The 22,339-nt window shown below is 38.2% G+C and overlaps 2 protein-coding genes and 1 long non-coding RNA gene across 16 annotated transcripts in view; 2 read left to right on the top strand and 1 right to left on the bottom strand.

Annotated features, from left to right (window-relative positions):
• The window catches only part of dtna (dystrobrevin, alpha), a 22,178-nt gene extending 9,000 nt beyond the window's left edge, over positions 1-13,178 (bottom strand). The window contains exons 1-16 of one of the 10 annotated variants that reach the window (XM_020595673.1): positions 13,108-13,178; positions 11,760-12,016; positions 8,344-8,411; positions 7,917-7,997; positions 7,593-7,806; positions 7,210-7,295; positions 6,683-6,837; positions 6,472-6,577; positions 5,808-5,974; positions 5,464-5,588; positions 4,937-4,945; positions 4,532-4,615; positions 4,290-4,358; positions 2,083-2,178; positions 1,139-1,220; positions 709-803 (exon numbers count right to left, since the gene is read on the bottom strand). In XM_020595673.1, coding sequence (XP_020451329.1) covers positions 709-803; positions 1,139-1,220; positions 2,083-2,178; positions 4,290-4,358; positions 4,532-4,615; positions 4,937-4,945; positions 5,464-5,588; positions 5,808-5,974; positions 6,472-6,577; positions 6,683-6,837; positions 7,210-7,295; positions 7,593-7,806; positions 7,917-7,997; positions 8,344-8,410 — 1,436 coding nt within the window. In that variant the 5' untranslated portion in view covers position 8,411; positions 11,760-12,016; positions 13,108-13,178. Of the gene's footprint in view, positions 1-708; positions 804-1,138; positions 1,221-2,082; positions 2,179-4,289; positions 4,359-4,531; positions 4,616-4,936; positions 4,946-5,463; positions 5,589-5,807; positions 5,975-6,471; positions 6,578-6,682; positions 6,838-7,209; positions 7,296-7,592; positions 7,807-7,916; positions 7,998-8,343; positions 8,412-10,215; positions 10,351-11,759; positions 12,086-13,107 lie in introns of those variants that run through there. The other 9 variants (XM_020595674.1, XM_020595670.1, XM_020595671.1 and 6 more) reach the window with 9 other exon arrangements.
• The window catches only part of ccdc178 (coiled-coil domain containing 178), a 20,173-nt gene continuing 10,951 nt past the window's right edge, over positions 13,118-22,339 (top strand). For 3 of the 5 annotated variants that reach the window (XM_020595669.1, XM_020595665.1, XM_020595668.1), the window contains exons 1-12: positions 13,118-13,199; positions 13,599-13,703; positions 16,176-16,312; positions 16,425-16,465; positions 16,555-16,628; positions 16,999-17,247; positions 17,364-17,584; positions 19,858-20,000; positions 20,277-20,430; positions 20,533-20,628; positions 20,876-21,012; positions 21,120-21,303. In XM_020595669.1, coding sequence (XP_020451325.1) covers positions 13,646-13,703; positions 16,176-16,312; positions 16,425-16,465; positions 16,555-16,628; positions 16,999-17,247; positions 17,364-17,584; positions 19,858-20,000; positions 20,277-20,430; positions 20,533-20,628; positions 20,876-21,012; positions 21,120-21,303 — 1,494 coding nt within the window. In that variant the 5' untranslated portion in view covers positions 13,118-13,199; positions 13,599-13,645. The remainder of the gene's footprint in view (positions 13,200-13,598; positions 13,704-16,175; positions 16,313-16,424; positions 16,466-16,554; positions 16,629-16,998; positions 17,248-17,363; positions 17,585-19,857; positions 20,001-20,276; positions 20,431-20,532; positions 20,629-20,875; positions 21,013-21,119; positions 21,304-22,339) is intronic. The other 2 variants (XM_020595666.1, XM_020595667.1) reach the window with 2 other exon arrangements.
• LOC109957646 (uncharacterized) lies at positions 18,357-18,933 on the top strand. The gene is made up of 2 exons (XR_002274575.1): positions 18,357-18,626; positions 18,743-18,933. It is a non-coding gene; the product is annotated as an uncharacterized LOC109957646 (long non-coding RNA).

Raw genomic sequence — 22,339 nt, 5'->3', positions numbered from 1 at the left:
GGGTCTGTCGGAGGTTTCTTCCGTTAAAGGGAGTTTTTCCTCCCCACTGTCGCCAAGTGCTTGCTCAAGGGGGATTTGTTGGGTTTTCCCTATGTAATAATATTGATAACAGTAAGGTCTAGACCTTACTTTGTAAAGTGTCCTGAGATGACTTTTGTTGTGATTTGGCGCTATACAAATAAAATTTGATTTGATTTGATTTGATTTAATCAATGTGAAGTGACGTGCCTCTACTTTGGTTTCACTATTTATTATACTTATAACGTTTACATCTGTGGGTAGTTTCAGTGTAAAATCCTCTTGTTCCTTTTTATTTAGCTTTTTTATGCAATCTGTAAATCAGTCTTTATTTGTATAGCGCCTTTCATACAACTCCATAAAGTTGCATGTGAACAGTATAAGCTATGAGCTGTAAAGTGTTCAAATTGTGCAAATAAATTACCTGCTATTTGTTGGCCTATATTTTGCATATATACAGTTAGTTACCACCATGAAAATATTAATATTTTGTAAGGAAAAGTCATATTTTGGCCAATATTTAATTTTATAATCATAATAGCTTTTAGTAATAATTGTGCTTTTAGTTCAGGTTGTTTTTTTTATTGTCAGAGCAGAAATCCCTTAATGTTAAAGGCGACTTTCTTGTTGTGGAAATGAAAAAAGAAATGGAGAAAAAAAAGCTGTATCACCAAGGCAGTGATCCCTAACCTGTTTTTGCTCTCAAGCTCTGCAATGAGCTGCCTCTGCTGTTTGTTGGCATCCAGAGAGCAGGGCAGGTCTGTGGGGACCCTCTGCTGTTGAGCCTGCCGGTGAAACCAAGCAAGAGACAACTGCCTTTACCTCTGGGTGATGTCATCTACTACCTTATCTCATATTTCACAGAGGGGAGCAAAACAGTTAAATCACCAGGCATCCATCAAGACCTGAGCATGAACTGGCATTCAGGTTTGGTTAGAAATGATCAGCACCTATAAAGTCCATCTTCACCTTAGCAATAAAAAAAGAACAGGAAGCCTCCTAAAGTGAAAAGCAGTATATGCTAAGCCTTCATTTCATCAAAGAAAGATTTTTGCCACTGGACGTCAATGAAAGCTATAATTTTGTGTGCAATAAATGTCTTAGATATAATATATCTCACCGCGGCATCAGCAGCCAGTCTAGCAGCATAGCGGGCGATGAGACTGTGCTCTTCATCTTGATGGTTACTGCTCTCCAGCAAACTGATCAAGAGGAAAATAGAGATGGGAGTCACAATATGACACAGCTAATACACAGCTACGTGGAAACGAAATATGAAGGAAAATGCAAAAAGTCCACATTTATAAGTTTATTTTGTTCAAGAATCTGATTACTCCAAAAAGCCTGATAGGTTTTATTCCAACAGCAGAGGCCCCTGTGACACCCAAATATGAGGTTGGAGGGGGCTGGGGGGGTGAGGTCGCAGAATGATATACATAAGACTGGTAACCCACATGATAGATGGGATTTAATGACACACAAGCATGTTAGCACACACACTCAAAGGGGAGAGAATATGTTCTTAGTAATAACATGAGCACAGTACACATCAGCCTTCTTTAGAGTGACACACTTTAACAGGACCAAACACAGAAAATGTATTTGAGAGGTGACCCTTTAAAGAGGCGGTCAAATCTGAGAAAAACAGCAGCTAAAAGTGTTTGGTACCAGTAAAACTAATTGAAGTGCTATAAGCATTTGAAATTACACAATATATTGGGACAAATGTCAGGCTATCTTTACATTACATGACTGAGACAAGTGGGAAATTTAACATTATATGGGTAGGTGCTTGTGTTATTGTAAGGACGCAAATATGAAAAATTTAGTTTCAACTTGAACACATATCTAATCTGTACTGTTCTCTTGGTAAAAACAAGCCATTGTGGATACAAATCAGACACTTATTGCTGCTTAATAGCAATAATATGTTGATACAACTGTTGAAGGTCGGGATGATGTCTGTAAAATTGGCCACATGCAGCTTTAAGACTGTAACACATTCAGTATAAGGTTAGGATTGTGAGGTGGCACTTCAGCAACATGTTTTCCACACCAACTGACCATGTTTTGGGGTTGTTTTGTAGTAGGTTCACATAGAAGCCAATCAGAACATGTTCGTCAGCAAGTCTATCAGCAACATCGAGGTTGTAGTTCAACCTGGAACAGTGCAAGGTTTCACAAAACATAAAACATAACATTACACAGGTGACAACAGAGGGACAGAGGACGAAAGAGAAAGCTGAGAGAATGGGAGGGAACACAACAAAAGATGATGAGGAGGAGGAGAGTGGCTGAAAAGCAGCAATTCATGGGTGACTAGACAGAAACAAGGTCATGTTATGTTTGGGAGAGACTCCACTGACACAGGCTAGGACCATGATTAAGGACATGCCCAGCATCTTTGCATGCACTCTTTATATTCTACAAGCATCAATCACTCGGTGCTCTATTATTAAAACTATTGAAATTCATTATTTTTAAGTAAAACAATTTACCAAGGCATGTACGGTAGCTCCTGTTGTATATTTATTGAGGCTTTCTATCTGCATCACCAACTTCTATAATGTACTGTAGCAACCATGCCAACTGTCACTGACGATTGCAGCACAATTAACCAAAAAAAGAGAGAATGAGGCAGTCAAACCATCCAACAGACCTATCAGCATAAAGTGTTAGTAAACTGTTGCCTAGTAGACACAGAGCAACATTAGCATTTATTTTTATGGCCACCTAATAAATTTAAGTTAAACTCTCCTTTTAGCTCTGTTTTGCTTCTTCACCAACTCCTGATCTGACTCTTCATCCACAAAATTCTCCACTATGTTCACTTAACGTTGTCTGCTGCAACTCAAGTGAGGTTGATGAAAGGGGTGAGAGTGAGCCAGAATAATCAAGCTGTGTACCATAAAACCTAAACAATGGCCTATGGTGATAATGAGCAAGCCCTTCCACATTACACATGTAATCCATTCTAAATATAAACATATTAACCCTGTAAAGCCCAACATATCAAAAAATAGCCAGAACATTCTAAATTTTTGGAACTGAGATGTTTATTAAACCTTTCAACAAAATCCAAAATATAATTCATGATTCGAAATTCAAGATTCACGATTTTTATTTGCCATATATGCATAGACAGACAGTCCAGGCATATAGGAATAAAGGTGCCATATTATTTAGATTATTTCTATTTCTTTTGTATCACATTTGATACATGGGGCATTTTTGGCGATTTTTTTTGCTCAGAAACCTCACGTATCAAATATGATACGAATGGTTTTATAATTAATTATTGCAGCTTTAAGATGTGTTATGGTATGTGAAGTTTAAGATCCAGGGTTTTTTGAGCTCGACCAACATTTTAAGTCAGGATATACTGGTATTGATTTTGACCACAGTTTTTTACATTTGTAGGCTACATGTATCACAAGTCCCCCAACTTTATGGAAGTGTGATACTAAATCGTTGTATTACCCCTCACTGTATACAGTATATCCCCACTTAAAGTCAAAACCTTTAAGTACAGTTTAGGAATGTAATCAGGTATTCTTTTCAGTCACGGTTATGGAAGTGTCTGTCAACCTCCAGAGGGCACATCACCTGAAAGCCCTGTAGTTTCCCAGCATGTTCTAACAACAACTGCAGTGTCAGCTGCTTTGACACGCATATCGAGAATAACCCAAAGAATGCCACTCACTCATCATTTCATCTGTATGTTTTTCCCTAAGTCTGGGTTATGAAAGTGTTCCCTAAAAACCCCTTTTTATCAGATGCAGGTGCAGAGGAGCTCAACAGATTTTTACTAAAAGTATCAGGATCAACAATACTTTCATTGTCCAAAATACAACATAAATAGCAACTGAAAAACAACAAGTTTCTCCTTTAACCTAAATAGGTATACCTATTCACACACATAATCAATAATGAGCCTGGGAATGTATACTATATAACAGATGCAACTTGAATATACAGTAGTGGACACTGAAGGTAACATTCAAAGCAGCTTACATTAGAAACTTTCAGTTAGTAAATTTCCATTTCCATGTAATTAAAAAGACCACAGTAGACACTCCCAACTAATCGCCAATGATCTTTATGATGCATGCTTCTTCTAGTGTCTTCTTGAGAACAAAGATGTAAACCCCTCTATAAGATGATAAGAGTTTCCTTAGCACTCTAGTCTATGCGCTAGGATTATTATCTACATTAGCTCACATGCATTTGAGCTACAAAAGCATTCTTATATGCACACCCGTGTCACTTACCCTCTCCCTTTCAACAGATGGGGAGCAGCCCCAGTCAGTGGCTTTCTTTGCTCAATATCATTATTCTTGCTGTAAGGCAAGCATTTACATTCAGCAGAAGAGACCACAGAAAAGAAAATAAAAGCAAGAAAATAAAGGAGGTCACAGACTATACAGGGCATGAGGCCTTTAGGGAGCACAGCACATTGAAAAGACAAGTTGTAAAATCCAGGACACTCATTGTTACTGCTTTTGTTACTCACTTTTTGGTGGAGTAAGGGTTCCCTGATGTAGGCATGGAGTGGGAGAGTGAGTAGTCATTGGTGATATTCACTGGTCTTGGTGGCCTGGACAGGATGCAAAAATGAGTTTTTCAAGTATTATTACTGCCTTTTTCTTTACAGGATGTGGAAACACATAGGAAATCATTAGTTATAGAATGTGGTCAACAACAAAAACATGCAGTGAATGGAGGAATGAGTCCAGCGGATCAATAAACACAAGTGTTCAGACAGAAATCAACGATGGATGCTGACAGTACACTAGGAGGGATGGTACAATGCTTAGCAGTGTGACACTCGAACAATGAGCACAAAGGATGCAAATCTAACAAAATGTACACTACAAAACACATTTTGTGATATTTAAAAAAATCCAAACAAACTCACCACGTATCTCTATTTTGAGAAAGGTAAGCAACAAAGAAAGGAATGAAAAACATTTATTACAATTAGCACAGCAGTTCAAACACTACACTAAAATGCCTTGAAGTACATGAATTAAAGAGACAAAGCTAGTAGCGTTGTTCTTAGCACCATAAGTGGCTAATTTATCCTTTAATAGATAGCACCAGAGTGCTTCTATGTCTGTGCTCATGGAGGCTTTGGTTTCACTAGTTAAAACACAACAAGAAAACATCAGTTAAGTCAAGGAAAAGGTAGCAGCAGCATTGCAGATTACAATCATTCCCAAGGCTACAATTAAGCCCCATTGATCAGCTGACCCAAGAGATTGATTAGAATCACTTCAGATTTAGAGGCAGCAACAGGATAATTATCAGCTGAGGGATGAAACCAAACATTTCAAACTCTGAAATAGACATGAGAGAGTCTGAACCTAATAGAACCGAAGAACTAGATTTATTTTCTCTGTTTCTGAATTACAAAGAAATATAAACGAAAGGAGATGAACTTACACAATATGAGCTAGGTTGAGGGGTTTCTCTGGGATTTCAGGAAACAAGGGGTGAAGAGGCTCTCTGCTGGATGCACAGCTCAGTGACTTACTGAGCGCTTGGGATAACTTTTTAGCGGGCGATTTCTGGGAGAAACACAGAAGTGAGGTGCCAGTCCTGAGGACAGGAGTACACTGGTACCTTTTCAAAACACATGGCATCATTATAGCAATTATATCACCTGGACCTTAAAGCATCCTCTCACTGTGATGAAGCAGAGCAAAAATAGCCACAATCACTGGTCCAGTGGAGAGACACACCTCCCTCAGCCCTCCCTCTCTCCTCCTCCCCTCTCCTTCCCTTACCCATGACGTATACTCCTTCATTTGGTGCTGGTTGCTATGGGAACCACTGGCATGCCCCCTCCAGAAGCAGTCCTGACAGAGCTGGTAATTATGACATTGCTGGCAGCGGTAGCGGAAGCCCATCATACTCTCAGTATGGCAGTAGGAGCACTCGACCGGGTGAAAGACTGCAGGGAGGAGGGGAGTGGTCAGACACACAAACACACAGAGATGCACAAACACATGCACACAATTAGATGTGACAGTAAACCAGAATATTTTGCACATTGCATTTAGTGGAGGATTAATTTCAATTAATTTAAGCACGGATGTGCTAAGATTTTGGGTCTGTTTGGATGACAACAATCATTTCATTTAAAATAAACACAGCACACACAAATCAATACAGCATCTAGCTGCATAGTGTGTACACAGGTTAGACTGCTTCTCGTGCTCACATGAAGGTGGCCTGCGATGATGAGCGCATCGTGAACACACACATGCACAGGGTGTAAGGTCCCTATGGGTCATCTTCACTGGAGGCGTGTGTTTGTGTGTTTCATGGTTTATATCTGCTTGACTGATTGTGTGTGTGGTGACTCAAGATTATGATGCAAAGCTGAACTTTACATCCTCCCAGCCCTGCTAGCTTTCTTGTTTATAAATATTCCGCATAGCGTCTTACCGTTCTCCACATTGGCGAGCCGATGCATGAGCGGTAACCACACCAGACACTGAGGGGGCAGGTCTGACATCAACGTATCCAGGAATGTGTTGAGGGAGACCTTTTTCTATTGACGTTCGTTACAGAAAGGAGTGAGATCCACCCACAACATCAATGCTAAAACAATCACAGATTTATTTGATATTACACTGTGTGGTTAATAGATGCTTACCTGCTGCGCAAAGCAAGTTCTTGCAGCTTGTTCTGTGTAACCGAAAGAAGGTCCCTCAAAAACTGCCATCGGTAATTTGAGTACCTCCCTCAGAAATTGGTCAAACTGTGAGTGCACCATTATTCCAGCTGAATCTGATATGTGTGAAAAAATATCTGGGAACAACGTGAGAAGACATACAAATAAATCAAACTAATTGTCGGTTGCCACCACACTCAGCTAATTACAGCATTACACAATACAATTATCTCACTTATTTGTGAAAACAAATCAAAGTATAAAGCAGTTATTCAAATTAGTTATTGCAATGCACCAGCAACCAAACCATCATTTTTTCCTTCAAGGGTTACGGCCACTGCTCCCACAGATTTTACAGATAATGTAACAAACCCCATCCTCGAATGAAGCAGAGCATTACTTAGACTACTTTACAGATACAATTGGATGATTTATTATAAATAAAATGGGAGATTTTAATTTCATTTTTCACAATTAAAAGTAAATTAAGGATTTGTTGTTTTACTTACATCTTAATTTATCCTGAATCTTCCCTCCACAGATGGTTGCTAGGGCTATCTTCACAACAAAGACAGATATTTTGCCATGGCCCTCCCTCAAAGGAGCAAAAAATGTTTACATTATGATCATAGATTCTTTGTAAAAGGCACAGACGTTTAAAGGTAAACTTGAATTACCAGTGATCATTATCTTAAAAAATGTGTAACTTAGCTTTACCTTCAAAAATAAATATGCACTCTATTGTAGCACGTTGTGACAATATTAAGGCATATTTTCAATCCACTCTGCCAGACACTTCAGAGTTACAGTTTACGCTACACTAGCTCATGTCAAAAGCACAGATGTGGAGGTACACAACTGGCTGCTGACCGTCATGTGACGTGTTACTCACGGGTCATAGGCTGCCAGCAGGAAGTTGAGCAGCAGGCTGATGGACTGCTCTACGTTGATCTGGTTGGTGGTGGGCATGCGCTTGTTCAGCTGGTATAAAACGGTGGACAGTACCACTTCTAGACGAGCCACAGAGAGCTCACCGTTGAGCTCCATGGTGTTGAGGCTATTCTCTCTGAAAGCCTCAATGACATTCCAAATGTCAACCAAATGCACTGGGAAGCAGAAACACAAACAACATATAAACATTTTTGGGGATAATTGTTTGAGAAATTTTAGGGGAAACCTTAGTGATGTAGTTAAAAGTAAACTGCTTTATACTCACAATTGCATTTCTTTTGCACAAATCTGAGTTTGCAGGCTGTTCTGTATGTTGATAATCGTATTGAATCCAAATCTTGAGTTCCTGAGGAAGAATTAGAACATATGGAGGCTAAACTGTTCAATATTAAATATAATGGCACTAAGGAAATATATCTAGCCTTTTATTATAACTTTTCTTAGCTGTTCCCTCCTTTCACAGTAAGTGAGGTGATTTTTTTTTTTATGATATCAGAGTTCTCACGATGTATTTTTATGTCCAAAGTATGTTTATTTTACAATATCATGTCTGTCAGTGCTTAACATTCAACACTTGATCTCCATGATATTTGCAGTACATAAAAGTTACAAATGATAATTTGCCATTTTAGTGGTCAGTGAGTAAAACAGTCCAACGTAGATCACACTGAGCTGTGGCCCTGAGCACTTACTCATCTCGACAAACAGCTGCCTTCTATCCGCCATGTTGTCAGCGCTCCGCCTGCAGTCTTCAGTCATTCTGGTCAGGAAGACAGACAGTAATGTCAGAACTTGTGCATTCTCAACTTTTAAACGGTTACAGTTAAGGCACTGTTCAAACACTTTTCTTATTGTTTTCAGCTTTACTCTGTCTAAATTAACTACTAAACTGGACTGTATTTTCAGAAGCATCACAAAGCATTGCTTTGTAAAATAGATCTCTAACACACTCAGCACTTAGTTAACATACTAGAAATACTGTAATGACATTAAGTTACTTGACAGTGTCATTTTATTTTACATCAAATTATTACTGTTAATATAATTACAATTAACTAATGTCATAGTGGCAAGTAATGACCAAGGTTGGATTATCAACTGGGCAAAGTGGGCAACTATCTGGAGCCCCAAAGACTACGAGTCCAATGTGTGGCATGTGGCTGCTCTGAGCCCGGCCCCCTCACTGTTGCTACACTACTGCACCTAAACCTCTATGTTCTCACAGAGCAAAGTTTTTTTTGTTTTTCAAATAATGAGCCCTTAATTTCAGACAGAGGTAAATAACAACTGCTTCTTATTTTTTGTCAGTTGCTGACCATTTTGATGACAGCTCAGTGGCCAGCAGGTCAGACCATAGCAGTTGTAGGCAGCTGCCAAGTATGAGTGTGTGTGTGTAACTGTGTGAATGTGATTAGGGTGTTCCCTGTAAAAAGGATTGCCTCTCACTGAGTCTACCCTGAAAAAAAAAAAACAAAATGAAAGGGGGTTGTGGGGGTGCCTTAAGTAAGACAAGGACAAGACTTTCAAAGGGGAAAGCGGCACAAAGAATGCACACACCATGCCTCACTGCACACTGTCCGAGGCAATCTAATACACCTAGTCATGTGGTTTGTTGCCATGGTAGCAAAGATCCCAGCCACTCCATTCGTAAAAACATAACGCTTGCAACCCCCCCAACACGCACACACATACTACACCGCCCACTGCAGACAAGCAAAATTTGCAGAGAAAAGTTTTGTGCACTAGTAAATATCTTATATAAGATAACACTTGATAGGATGATAGCTGAGAGCACAGTGACACTTCCTGGGCGAGTGACTCAAAAACACTTTTTCTGCCAGACAATCATTCAGGCATGTTATTTCAAATTACTTTGGCAGTAATTGGTAGACCCAAATATTATGCTGCAGAGAGCCATGGTGCATAACTTTGTATTCACCTTGTGTTAAAAAGCAAACAACTGCATACTTTTTTTGTTTTGCTATTTGATTTCAGTAAATTATAGAGTTCAAGGAATCTTTGAAATTCAGTTTAAGAGGAAACAAGTAAGCTAATAAGGTAATCTTAGGACAGCATTTCAGGAACTCACCTCCCAGCACAGCGAGCTACTCAAAAAAATGGTAATAACTAATTATTTATGGCATATTATCCTGACAAGACAGAACAGAACATCTGCATTTTAGCATTAAAGCAATGGTGCAAATGACTGCCCTGTAATATCAAAAATAATAAATGGGTGTTTCATATTTTAAGGCAATGATGAATGTATCTACAATAGTAAATAGCAGTTTTAGATGTATTCACATCATATAAGTAGTGGATATGTGAGCTCATTCATCACTTACAGAGTGAATGAATGTAAACAAGCAAAAGTAGACACTATTTAACAGTCTTGGTTCATTGGAATCCTTTTGCTCGTCACAAGCAAAACCCATCCTGAGTGCCAGCTACGTGACCTTCTGTGGTCTGTTGAGACTGATACAATCTATTGCTAGAGCCGATATTAAACCAGCACAGCCAATACAAATGATACAACGGTGAGGGGAACAAGATGATCAACATACCTTTCATCAAGCACCATGACTGTATTCCTTTCCCCTGTCTGAGCTAAGTGCTCCTTCTATAAACAGCTGTCCACAACACAAACTCCTTTCTAACAAGGAACAACAACAACAACAAGCAGTTCAAATGGATGGGCCCGCCTAAAGATATTTGAAATTTGAAACTGTCAGTAACGATACAGCCCATGCTGCCTCTATCTTTAACTACAAATGAGAACGCTCTACATTCTTGTACAGCTTTACCGGCTCTCTAGTTGCAGACCCCAAACCTCATTCTTGGCATCTGCCCAACAAACATTACTCTCTCTCCGTGGCACCGTCTCACTGGCAGCATTAGAAAATAATTCCCCATAAAAGAGCAAATCATTGTTCACCATTAACACTGCAGACAGACTGGTAGGGGTAAGCACTGCCAAAACCAAACCAAGAGTTTCACACTAATGACTCACTGTATTTTAGGCCAGAAAAAAAAACAACCTTATTAGACAGTTATTTACATTATGAGTCTATTTCTGTAGCAATTCAATAAAATACAGGGGACAGTGTGATTAATTTATGTCTATCTTGATGTACTTGGAACAGACTGTCATGCAGCATTTTCAAATACAAGCATTACAGAGAAATCTGTGTTTGGTTGCCTCAGTACAGTACATTGCAGCTGTTGCCAGTGACTGGCCAGAGTTATTTTTATAGCATGAGACTATAAAAAACGCTGGCATCTGAATCCAATCGCCTGACAGGAATTTAAAAAAACTTGCGCAATTAACTTAAGGTTAATCAGTTGTTGTGCTTTAGTGGTGTGGCAAATGGTGTGTAGGTAGTGAAACAGTTCTCTCTTCCTCTCTGGTACCAGCCAGTGATGTCTGCTGGAGGGCACTCTGCTCTCTGTCGCCTGCTGATGGTCACCATGGTTTCAGCTGCAAAAAGGCCAAAACTTTGGAAACCCCATGTTACTACAAATTTAAAGTTGCTGGTGCACTGATTTTGCTTACAAGAATGTTAATGATTTCTTTGCACAAACAAAAAACGGTAAATTCTGTTAAGTCACAAAAATAGTGGAAATGCGCAGGAATAAGTGGAATTGCAGTGTGTGATGTGATAATCAACACTGAATCATATTTGCATTTTAATCAGAAGCTTGAAAAGAGATGCACTAGACAGTCATAGACAGTGTCAGCTTGCCCTCTAGACAAGAAAAAGCATTTTTTTTTTTATTTACAACTCCACCACAGCAACACTGACCAAAAGTAACAGGGCAGTGAGACAGGCAACAGGCACCTTATGGTATGTGTTCAGCTCATGCATCACCTGTCATGCTATAGACACCTGCGTAGACGACAGACAAAGGTCTCACTGTTACATCCTGCAAATAGCTACCTGCACATACGACTCCCTTCCTGTGTTTTTATTGTCGCAAATTGACGCTTTTGTCGCTGAAACTTGATCGGGAAACTCGTTTCACCCAGAGTGACAAAGTAGGATAAGGTCGCTCCTCTGCTGCCTGCCAGCCTCCAGCAGCTGCAGCAGCGCACTTGCACAAGACTTACCAAAATTTATTTCGAGGCATGTCATGCAACATCAGTTTTCCATCCGGGAATATGACGACCGGTCTTGTCCTGCGATGCGATCAGGGTTTCTTTGGTGTAGGACGCTGCATCACTGCACGAAGCGGCCGTTCTCGCGCCGCTCTCCTGCAAAGCTCGTGTTGTGGAAATTTTCGGGTAGCGCACTGGCTGAGCTGAACACAGGCAGCGTTCACCTCCTGTATGTGGCCTTCACGATGACGTAATGCGGAATCTCTTCACTTGCGTCGGTGTGCAAATTGTTAAAGTTTGATACAAAAAGGGAAAACAATGGGAATAAGAAACGTAGGTTATATATTTTCACAGACATGGTCCCATAAACATGATGCAGATTGCTAATTCAAGCGTTGTTCTTGTTTTAGGGTTTAGGAGGATGACGTCATGCAAACAATTGTTCTTTTAGTAGCCTAAATCTTCGTGAATTAAAATAAATAAATAAATATGATCTATGGCTGAAACTATTAAACAAAAATACTGTAACGTATAGCCTTAATGGTGGAGTGTTACTGAAGACATTCCACTGTATTTAAGGTGTACTTTACTTGAGAATTTTATGATAATACATCAATTGGCCATTTCAGAAGAAAATATTGTAGTCTACTTTTTACTCCACTAGTTTTGTCTGGCAGCTATAGTTATTATTTCATTTTCAGTTTACAAGTTTTTAAAGCATGTTGTTAAGTAAAAACTACATATCTTTAATTATATGATAACCATATATGAGGCACTGATGTAGATTCAGTGGCCCATACAATAAAGCAAATAAGGTAGGGCAACCTTAAATAACTACAGTAAATGCAACATACCCAGGAATGCAACAGTATTTAACATAGCCTAATATACGCTAATACTACTAATAATAGTATAACATTGACAGGATCATTTTTTCTGCATACTGCGTATTTTTCTGATAATACTTTACATGCTTTAAGCTCTTGAAGGCAGGACTTTTACTTGTAGCCTAATGGACTATTTCAAAGAGCGGTATTGCTACTTTTACTTAGGTAGCCTAATGTATCTGAATACTTCTTCCACGACTCTTCATACTAAATGTGTTCTGTTCAGTTTGCATGTGTTTACCTATAATACATAAATATCTCAGTGGGTCTAGCATTACTAAAAGTTAGGCTACTGAATTCCAAATAAGCCCATATGCATTTAGTCTCACCACTCTTGTGAGATAGGGGATCTGTATTATCTTATATGTCCGCTCTATTCTATTCCTTGTCAAAATGTGGCTATTTCCACGTTGCACGAGCAGCAAACGCCTCAAGCACACAAATATTTACTGCTGTTCTTGAACGCAACTTACTTGCTCCAAGCGCAGCCCCTTGTTGCTAAGCAACATCCACAGAAGATTGACAGCAACTTCAGGGACTCATTCGGAGAAAACTTCAATAAAAGGTGAATTTTTAAAGGAAGGTTGCGGTAAAGAATAATAACAAACTCAAAGATAACTAACAGATTGCTGGCAGCCAAGCAAGTTGATATCCAGCCATTTTTCGCATTGTCTTTCTGTCATGACAACGACCCCCCCAGCTCATTAATTTATCATTAGCCGAGTTAATTAGGCCTAAACGGCAACTTAGCTAAGATAGCCACATCCGGAAATGAGTGGAGATATCAGTTGCATCTTTAGCTAGTTAACCAAACTTTTTATAGGCTGCCAGTATCCACTGTGATATCTAACTTAAAATGAATAGCATTGCTACATAGTTTTCTATTTAGCTAAATATTTGACCTTAGTTAATAGGATATAGGGTTATTGTTGAACGCTCAGTAATTGGGTGTACTTTTCCGCAGGCTGAAAACTGGCTTGAAAAGTGATATTCCATTCGGAAGTTGCAGCAATGCCAGATGTTGAACCCCTCAGATTCCCATCAAGGGAAGGACGACCTAGTCAACAAGGTGAGGCGATTAAGTTAACTCTAGTTGACGTGTCGCTACTGTTGTAGTTAACTAATGTATTAAGTTAATGTTATTATTTTTAACTGCGCATCGGGCCTCGGTTTCATGGCAGGACTTCCTCTAACTTCACACAAACCCTGGCTACATCACTAAAGTACATTTTAATTTACTAAACACTATGTTTGTTTATGGTAAACGAAACAAAATGGTCTGTTTTAATATAGTGGCTTGTTATATGGAATGTAGCCACTGCTTGAGCATGTGCACAACACAGAGTTATAAAGATGAATAAGTGAATAGTGTGAATAAAGAAAAAGTGAATAAGTGTGAGTAAATGTAATCATATTTGTTGATGCTGAAGAAATGTACCAATCTAATGTTTGATATCACTGGCTAAATGGCATCTGATTGGCCCTCAGACTCACATGGGCCTGCTCTGTGACTGTAATGCACAAGTATGATGAGCTAATTCAGCTTATATACTGCAACACATGGCCTTCATTTCAAGTCTCTCTTCCATTTGTCCCACAATGTTTGTATTGGTTCACTCACTAGCCATTCTACCTGCAGTGACCTGTCTTACTGAGCACAGTTGACAGGAAACTGTAATGAAGGAACCTATTATCTACTTCATACTGTGTGTCCTTAAAAACTGCCAGGCAGTACCAAATGTCAAGATTTTGGCATATTTGGCAAAATAGATATAGAAACATTAGGTAGTGTCCATCACACCATGACCTGTGACATTTGAAAATACTCTTATATTCACTTGGCCTTCCCTTTAGTAGCATATATTGAAGTGTGCCTTGAATCCAGGTGTTCGTCAGCATCCTGCAAAGTCGAGTAAGCACTCACAGATGCTAAAAGGAGTTTGGGCCTGGATTGGTCAGGCTCAGGAAAACAAAGGTCCCCAAAAAACTATAACAATAATAAATGAAAACCCCATATATTGTTTTTAAACTTATTGATCAAAATCATTTATGCATGTTTGAGGACCCATTAATTGCCATTTGGCCAGTACATGACTTAGTACATTCCTGGCTTTATGTATTTACTTAAAATAAAAGCCCCAAATAGTTAGCACTACTCTCAAAAGCATTCCATAATTAATAAGCATTAATAATTGACCTTGATTGTAAAATTTATATTAAACCTAGGCAAGATTTCAGGATATATATACAGCATTTTGTTTTTTAAATAACACAAGACATTGACCAAATTAATGTAAAATTTTGTGAATCTGTCAAAATTATTGGTCATTGTAGTGTTAACAGTATATTCTCTGCATTTGTGCAAAGAAAGCTAAATGTTGCCCCTGAAAATACAATACTTGAAAATGAAACACATTAAGTCAAATTAATTGAAATATATTGCATTCTATGAACAGCTCTCCCTCTTGTGGACCTCACAGGAAAAGAATCATTACCTCCATCTTACCTGCTACACTGCAGCTTGCAGTTTAACACAGATGACTGAGAATTCATAATAAAATGTACATCTGTGCATAGTATTTTCAGTAGTTCAGAACTGGAAAAACCTAATTTCACTCTCATTTTAAAAACTGGATCTTTCTTCCCAGTAATACTGGTGGTTATTTCCTACCTTTTAATCTACTTAGTCATATATTAGAATTTACATAATATATTTGAGAAATTTATGTGAGATTACCTCAGTGACATAGCGTTGGGCACAATGAGCCAAATGGCAGTTTCACGTGTACGGAAATGAATTTCAGTGACTGTGAAAGACAGTGCTGTTTCACAAATTCTTTTTAATGGTCAGGCCATACTGTATATATTATTTATGATCCAATGTGATCCAGTCACACTAACAGTTAGTGTGACTGAAGTTGAAGTGATTCAATTTAAAAAAATTATGTTTCATTAACATGAATTTAGGCTTCAATATTTTTTACTAATGCCTAAAGGTTACATTTACTTGTAAATGAGAATGACATATCTTTGTTACTACAATATAAACAAGACTTCTGCAAAAGTCAATATTTCTCAGACATTCATGTGCACCACTAGTGTACTTTCCTCCTTTTGTTCCGCCAGATGGCGCTCTTTTACCACTAAGAATTGTGTCCTTGGGTTTGTCTTGAGATGCTCAAGTTAGTCTCTCTGCCCTTTTCACTGATGCTTCTAAAACATTGCAGAATCAGTGTGACAAAAAGCAAAGAGAAAGTAAGGAATCACAGAATACCTTTCACAGTCAAATACAATTTTGTAATTACTTTTCAAAATAAAGTAAATTGATTGTTGTTTAATGACTTTTTCCACTGAGAGATGGTTCATCAGTGTGCTATTTATAAAATATTTTAGGATCTTTGTGTCATTATGTAAAGAAAAACTCTAGTTAAGGTTGAATTTTCATTAATTCTCTGAAAGCAATTGCTTTTTGTGATACTTACTGTAATTTCAAGTTGGATTTACAGATCGAGATATTTTGTTTGTTTGTTTGTTTCTAAAGATCAAGCAGATTTTCAGTTTGCCTGCACTGGTAGACGTCGCCCTTGTGTTTTGCTCAACAGTCCCTCACCATGTGTCAACAAGGCTGTTTACCATATCCAAGAGCTGAGGAAGACTGTGGAACAATGGTGTCAACAGGTAAACTGATGTCAGACTTGATCAAACCCACTGTAAGGCAATTGTCCAGAAATGAGTAAATTCACAAGTTTTTGTTTTTACTTTTGTCCTATACTCGTCTGAAAAATGTCAGTCACAGACTGATCAGGACAAGAAATGCAGCAAAACTTTGAGGTGATGTCTTTTACTGTTTTCATTGCCTGTTTCTTTTTGTTATATTAAGTATGACATAAAAATCTGACACAACTTTCACTCTGTAACAGACTTGAGCCCAGAGATTCAGATACAGAATCAGTGACTGAGTTGTTTGTGGAAGGCATCGCAATTTGTCCTAGAGGTGAACACATTTTTCTAAATACTGTATCATGAACTTATTTCTGAAATATTTTCTCATAATTTTAGTTGTGCCATAAAAAAGCACTGGCCCCACTGCCTAGAATATATAGCAATACAAAAGTGTCAGTGGAGAAGCTCTAATTTTTTGTATCATTCTTCACAGCAGTGGTCACATCAGTGTGACAGTAACAGAGCCCCAGTTAGTGGTTCACATCTTTTGTCTCAATAATAACTAATTGGATACCATCCACTATTCACAAATGCTGTTAAAATTGCTCTCCAGGTTTATGTTAATCTATATGTTACAATTGGTTAGAATATGAATGCATTTCTGAAAATGTATTGATTTGTTTATGCTTTTGTTTATAAAGCTTACAACACAGTAGGCCAGTCGCTTAAAGTGTTCCATCCCCCAGAAAGTTGTCCATTATCGCCACTACTGAAGAAAATAAATGATGTCCTTGGAGAGGTGGTGTATCTGATTGAGCAGCTGGAGGCTGATCGCCAGTATGCAGAGGAAGCTATCCAGAAAGAGAAGACAAGAAAAAGATTTCTGGAGAGCAAAATTGACAGTATTTCACTCTGGAAGAAACAAGAACATTCGTTTGTTGTCCAAAAAGGTAATTGATTAAAGAATGCTTTATCGGGTTTTCGGAGATCTGTTACTCATGAGGTATTGTGATTCTAGTATGTCCCACATTACAATAACCTTTCTAAATCACTGTTGCTTTATTAGAGCATGAGGCTTGCATCAGAGACAACACTGAACTGAAGTGGCAGCTAAAACTGGAAAGGCAGAAACTTCAGCAGAACCAGGAGAAGTTGTCACACACTGAGGTGTTGAACCAACGCTTACATGAGGACATCAGCTTTGCCAAAAAACAAATCCCCATTGTGAAAGAAAACCTGGACTTCCAGAGAGACATCATAAATCAAATCAACACTGCGCAAGTTGAGGTGCTTTTTATACATCAGCATGTAACCACAATAAAATAAGCACAAAATATTTTTCAGTTTCAGACTACTTCCATCTTCCACACTAACTTTATCTCACTCTTCCACTCACTCAACTCTATTTTTCATCCATAAGTAGCATGACACTAGGGACTGCAATGTTTGTTGGTCTGTTGGTCCAGTGTCCACACAAGACTTTGGAGTAAAATTGCTCTATTTATCCAAATGACTTGACTGGCATTAAATGTGGTAGAGATATTTATGGTCCCCGGAGATGAATTCTAATAACGTAGGTAATTCCCTGACTTATTATTTAGCTTTTCTGTTTTTGCATTTCTTTAGTTTATGACAGGATGCATCAAAATCGAATGACCATTTCCAGCCTATTCCAATGTAATGTGTACACACAAATACTATATATAAATCTGTACCAAAGAGGAGAAAAGAGATGTATAACAAACAGAGGAATCAAAAAATGCAACAAGCAAACCTTGACCTGAAATTAAATGCTTGCTAAATAAAACACCAGATATAGCAATACAAAAGTGTCAGTGGAGAAGCTCTAATTTTTTGTATCATTCTTCACAGCAGTGGTCACATCAGTGTGACAGTAACAGAGCCCCAGTTAGTGGTTCACATCTTTTGTCTCAATAATAACTAATTGGATACCATCCACTATTCACAAATGCTGTTAAAATTGCTCTCCAGGTTTATGTTAATCTATATGTTACAATTGGTTAGAATATGAATGCATTTCTGAAAATGTATTGATTTGTTTATGCTTTTGTTTATAAAGCTTACAACACAGTAGGCCAGTCGCTTAAAGTGTTCCATCCCCCAGAAAGTTGTCCATTATCGCCACTACTGAAGAAAATAAATGATGTCCTTGGAGAGGTGGTGTATCTGATTGAGCAGCTGGAGGCTGATCGCCAGTATGCAGAGGAAGCTATCCAGAAAGAGAAGACAAGAAAAAGATTTCTGGAGAGCAAAATTGACAGTATTTCACTCTGGAAGAAACAAGAACATTCGTTTGTTGTCCAAAAAGGTAATTGATTAAAGAATGCTTTATCGGGTTTTCGGAGATCTGTTACTCATGAGGTATTGTGATTCTAGTATGTCCCACATTACAATAACCTTTCTAAATCACTGTTGCTTTATTAGAGCATGAGGCTTGCATCAGAGACAACACTGAACTGAAGTGGCAGCTAAAACTGGAAAGGCAGAAACTTCAGCAGAACCAGGAGAAGTTGTCACACACTGAGGTGTTGAACCAACGCTTACATGAGGACATCAGCTTTGCCAAAAAACAAATCCCCATTGTGAAAGAAAACCTGGACTTCCAGAGAGACATCATAAATCAAATCAACACTGCGCAAGTTGAGGTGCTTTTTATACATCAGCATGTAACCACAATAAAATAAGCACAAAATATTTTTCAGTTTCAGACTACTTCCATCTTCCACACTAACTTTATCTCACTCTTCCACTCACTCAACTCTATTTTTCATCCATAAGTAGCATGACACTAGGGACTGCAATGTTTGTTGGTCTGTTGGTCCAGTGTCCACACAAGACTTTGGAGTAAAATTGCTCTATTTATCCAAATGACTTGACTGGCATTAAATGTGGTAGAGATATTTATGGTCCCCGGAGATGAATTCTAATAACGTAGGTAATTCCCTGACTTATTATTTAGCTTTTCTGTTTTTGCATTTCTTTAGTTTATGACAGGATGCATCAAAATCGAATGACCATTTCCAGCCTATTCCAATGTAATGTGTACACACAAATACTATATATAAATCTGTACCAAAGAGGAGAAAAGAGATGTATAACAAACATAGGAATCAAAAAATGCAACAAGCAAACCTTGACCTGAAATTAAATGCTTGCTAAATAAAACACCAGACTGACTTTGCTAAAACAATTTTTTTTTAATTATAACTCAACAAGTCACAAGGCTGTGAGTGTTCTAAAGATGATAACCCTGGCTCTGATGTTAAAGTGGGAGTCTTTAACTCCAGACCTACTGAAAGCCAGGGTTAATAAGATAGCCTTGGGGGCTGTCTGGATTTTCTAAGACTTGCTAAAGCTAACAAAAGATGTAAAAGTCTTTTTAGTGCACACAGCTGGCTTGTAGGAGTAAACAGCTGTAGGTATGGGATTCAGAATATCTAGCTTCTACAGAATATGTTTTGAGTAATCATTTTGTCTTTAATATAAATAAAGTAACTTAAGGAAAATAATAAGACCATGATCTTACCCTTCTTTTTCAGGCTGATGAAGAATACTCAAAGACACAAAGTGATCTTAAAATGGCACAGAAAGAGTTTCAAAAATTTAAGCTGGATGCCAACACTGAACAGAAATCTCAGGACTCAGAACTGTTTGAAACAAAGGCCCAGCTGGCTAAGAGACTGTGAGTATCTATCCTAACTGTAGTGAAAACAAACAAGCAGTTTCACCATCAAAGCAGCACAACAGAGACAGGAGACAACTTTCCTTAATATCTGAAAAGCTCAACTCAATTTCTAGTCCGCATTTACTCAGTCATTTACTCTGCACAGAAAGGCCCCGCGTTGGCCGAGGCTCTATACTGTTATCATGAGCAAAATGTTATCATATAATGCAGGGTAAGTCACCATGTGTTTCCAAACTTTAATCCAGTGTTTTTAAAAGTGTTTTTTTTCTCCAGGGAAGCTGTAAATAATTTAAAGGTGTATGATGAAGGTCTATATGCTCAAATAAAGGATGCTGAAAAGGTGGTTGCTCTTACAGAAGAAAAGTGTGAAGCCATTACACAGCATATCCCTGAAATGATGGAGCTTGAGAAAACTGAAAAGGACCAGGTAACAGATGTTACCATATTTATTTATTTACGTTTCAAAAAAAGGTACTTTTCAGCAGTACACAAATTTGGTTACATTTGTGTTTTCCACCTTTTATTACAGAGTTTGCAACTGAAACTTCGATTTGAGGATGAAGTACAAAAGAATAAGAAATTAAAAAAGAAACTCAGTGCATTACAGGAAGACATTGAGAAAACTGTAAGTACTATCATGATAGTTTAAAAACAAAGTCAAAAACTCATTTAGTGGACATCTTTTCATAACGTTGGTGCTCCTTACTGTATGTGTGTCTTCATTGTGCATTGGGTGGAGAGAATAGCATTCAGCTGCCAAGGTTACACTTCACTGGAACTGTGTGCATTTTATTAATGTTTGAATCCATGGTAAGATGTTTTTGATACATGCAGCCAGTAGTGTACTGTATGTTATTGTGTATTATCCACAGAAACTTAATAGAGAAGCAGAGGTTTCCTGCATAGAAGAGCAGCTCCATACAAAACGTAATACTTTTGCATTGCTCCATAAAGAAAACATGGTGTATGAACAGAATTTAGAAGACTTCAAGACAAAGATTTCTAAGAGGTACAAGGACATAACAGTGGACAAACATACAGTATCCTTTATTGGATATTGTCTACTACTAATGTGTGTTTATCATTACTTTGATTTTTTTTTTTTTTTTTTGTTAGCGAGAAAGCAGTGAAGCAGATGCGTGAAGAGAAGAAGCAGATGCTCCAGAAGATCACTGACAATGATGAGCAATGGGAAAAGGCCAAGGAAGAGGCGACCCAAGTTGCAGCCCAGCACAGTGTCACCCAGACAAAGCTGAAAGAGCAGGAACAGCTCACCTTGATTGAACAACAGAGGGCAAGGGTCAGTGACAACATATGTTCAATGTACTTGGACAGTCACATGTTGTATTCTCCAGGCTCTGTGCTGTAGCACATTCAATTAAAATAAACAAAACAAACATAATAATGGCTACAACACTGAAGTGCCAAGTCCCAGCTTTAATTTGAGTTAATATAGTTAGTTATTTAGTTGGTATAGAATCAATTGTGTATAAGATGTACAGTTGTCCTTTTAACAAACACTGTACAGTGTCACAATTTTAACACATAGTAACAAAATGTTGCATGGATCATTTCAGCTTAACACACACACACACACACACACACACACACACACACACACACACACATAAAAGGACTCACATTTGGCTCCTATTTAGTTAGACTTGCCATTTAGATTGAGGATTTGTGTGTCAGTGACCATGTACAGTAGGTGAAGAAGATAAAGCTATGAGACGTATCAAAGATAGGTGATTTGCAAAAATCACCAGTTGTATACAATTTAAAAAGTAGGTGTTCACAAGAAAACTAATTGCAAATGACTTGGCCTACCCAAGGATCACAAGTCTTGTATGACCAGAGAATCATTTGTGTGGTGTAAAAGAACCCCTTTATGACTGCACAGCAGGTCAAAGATACTCTCCAGTATGTATGCACGATCAAGAGAAGACCACAGCCTCAGAGAATTCATCAACATACATACCCCTGGTAAGCCTCAAAAACAAAAAGGCCAGAGTGCAGTTTGCAAAAGGGTACAAAAAAGAAACCAGTAGAGTTCTGGACCAAAGTTCAATGGACTGATGAAACAAAAATAAACTTCTATCAAAATGATGGAAAGAGGAAAGTGTGGAGAAAAAAAGAAACAGCTCATGACCCAAAGCACCACCTCATCTGTCAAACATGGTGGGGATTCCGTTACGGCTTGGGCAAGTATCGCTGCCAACGGGAACTGGCACACTGGCATTTATTGATGATTTCACTGCTGATGGAAGCAAAAAGATCAATGCAGAGGTATACAGGAGCATTTTTAGTGCTCATTTTCAGCCAAATGCTTCAAA

Source organism: Monopterus albus, unplaced genomic scaffold (genome assembly GCF_001952655.1).
Source record: "Monopterus albus unplaced genomic scaffold, M_albus_1.0 scaffold28.1, whole genome shotgun sequence".
Classification (NCBI taxonomy): Eukaryota; Metazoa; Chordata; class Actinopteri; order Synbranchiformes; family Synbranchidae; genus Monopterus; species Monopterus albus.
Note: the sequence above shows the minus strand (reverse complement) of the source record. Positions and strands in the feature narration are given on the sequence as shown.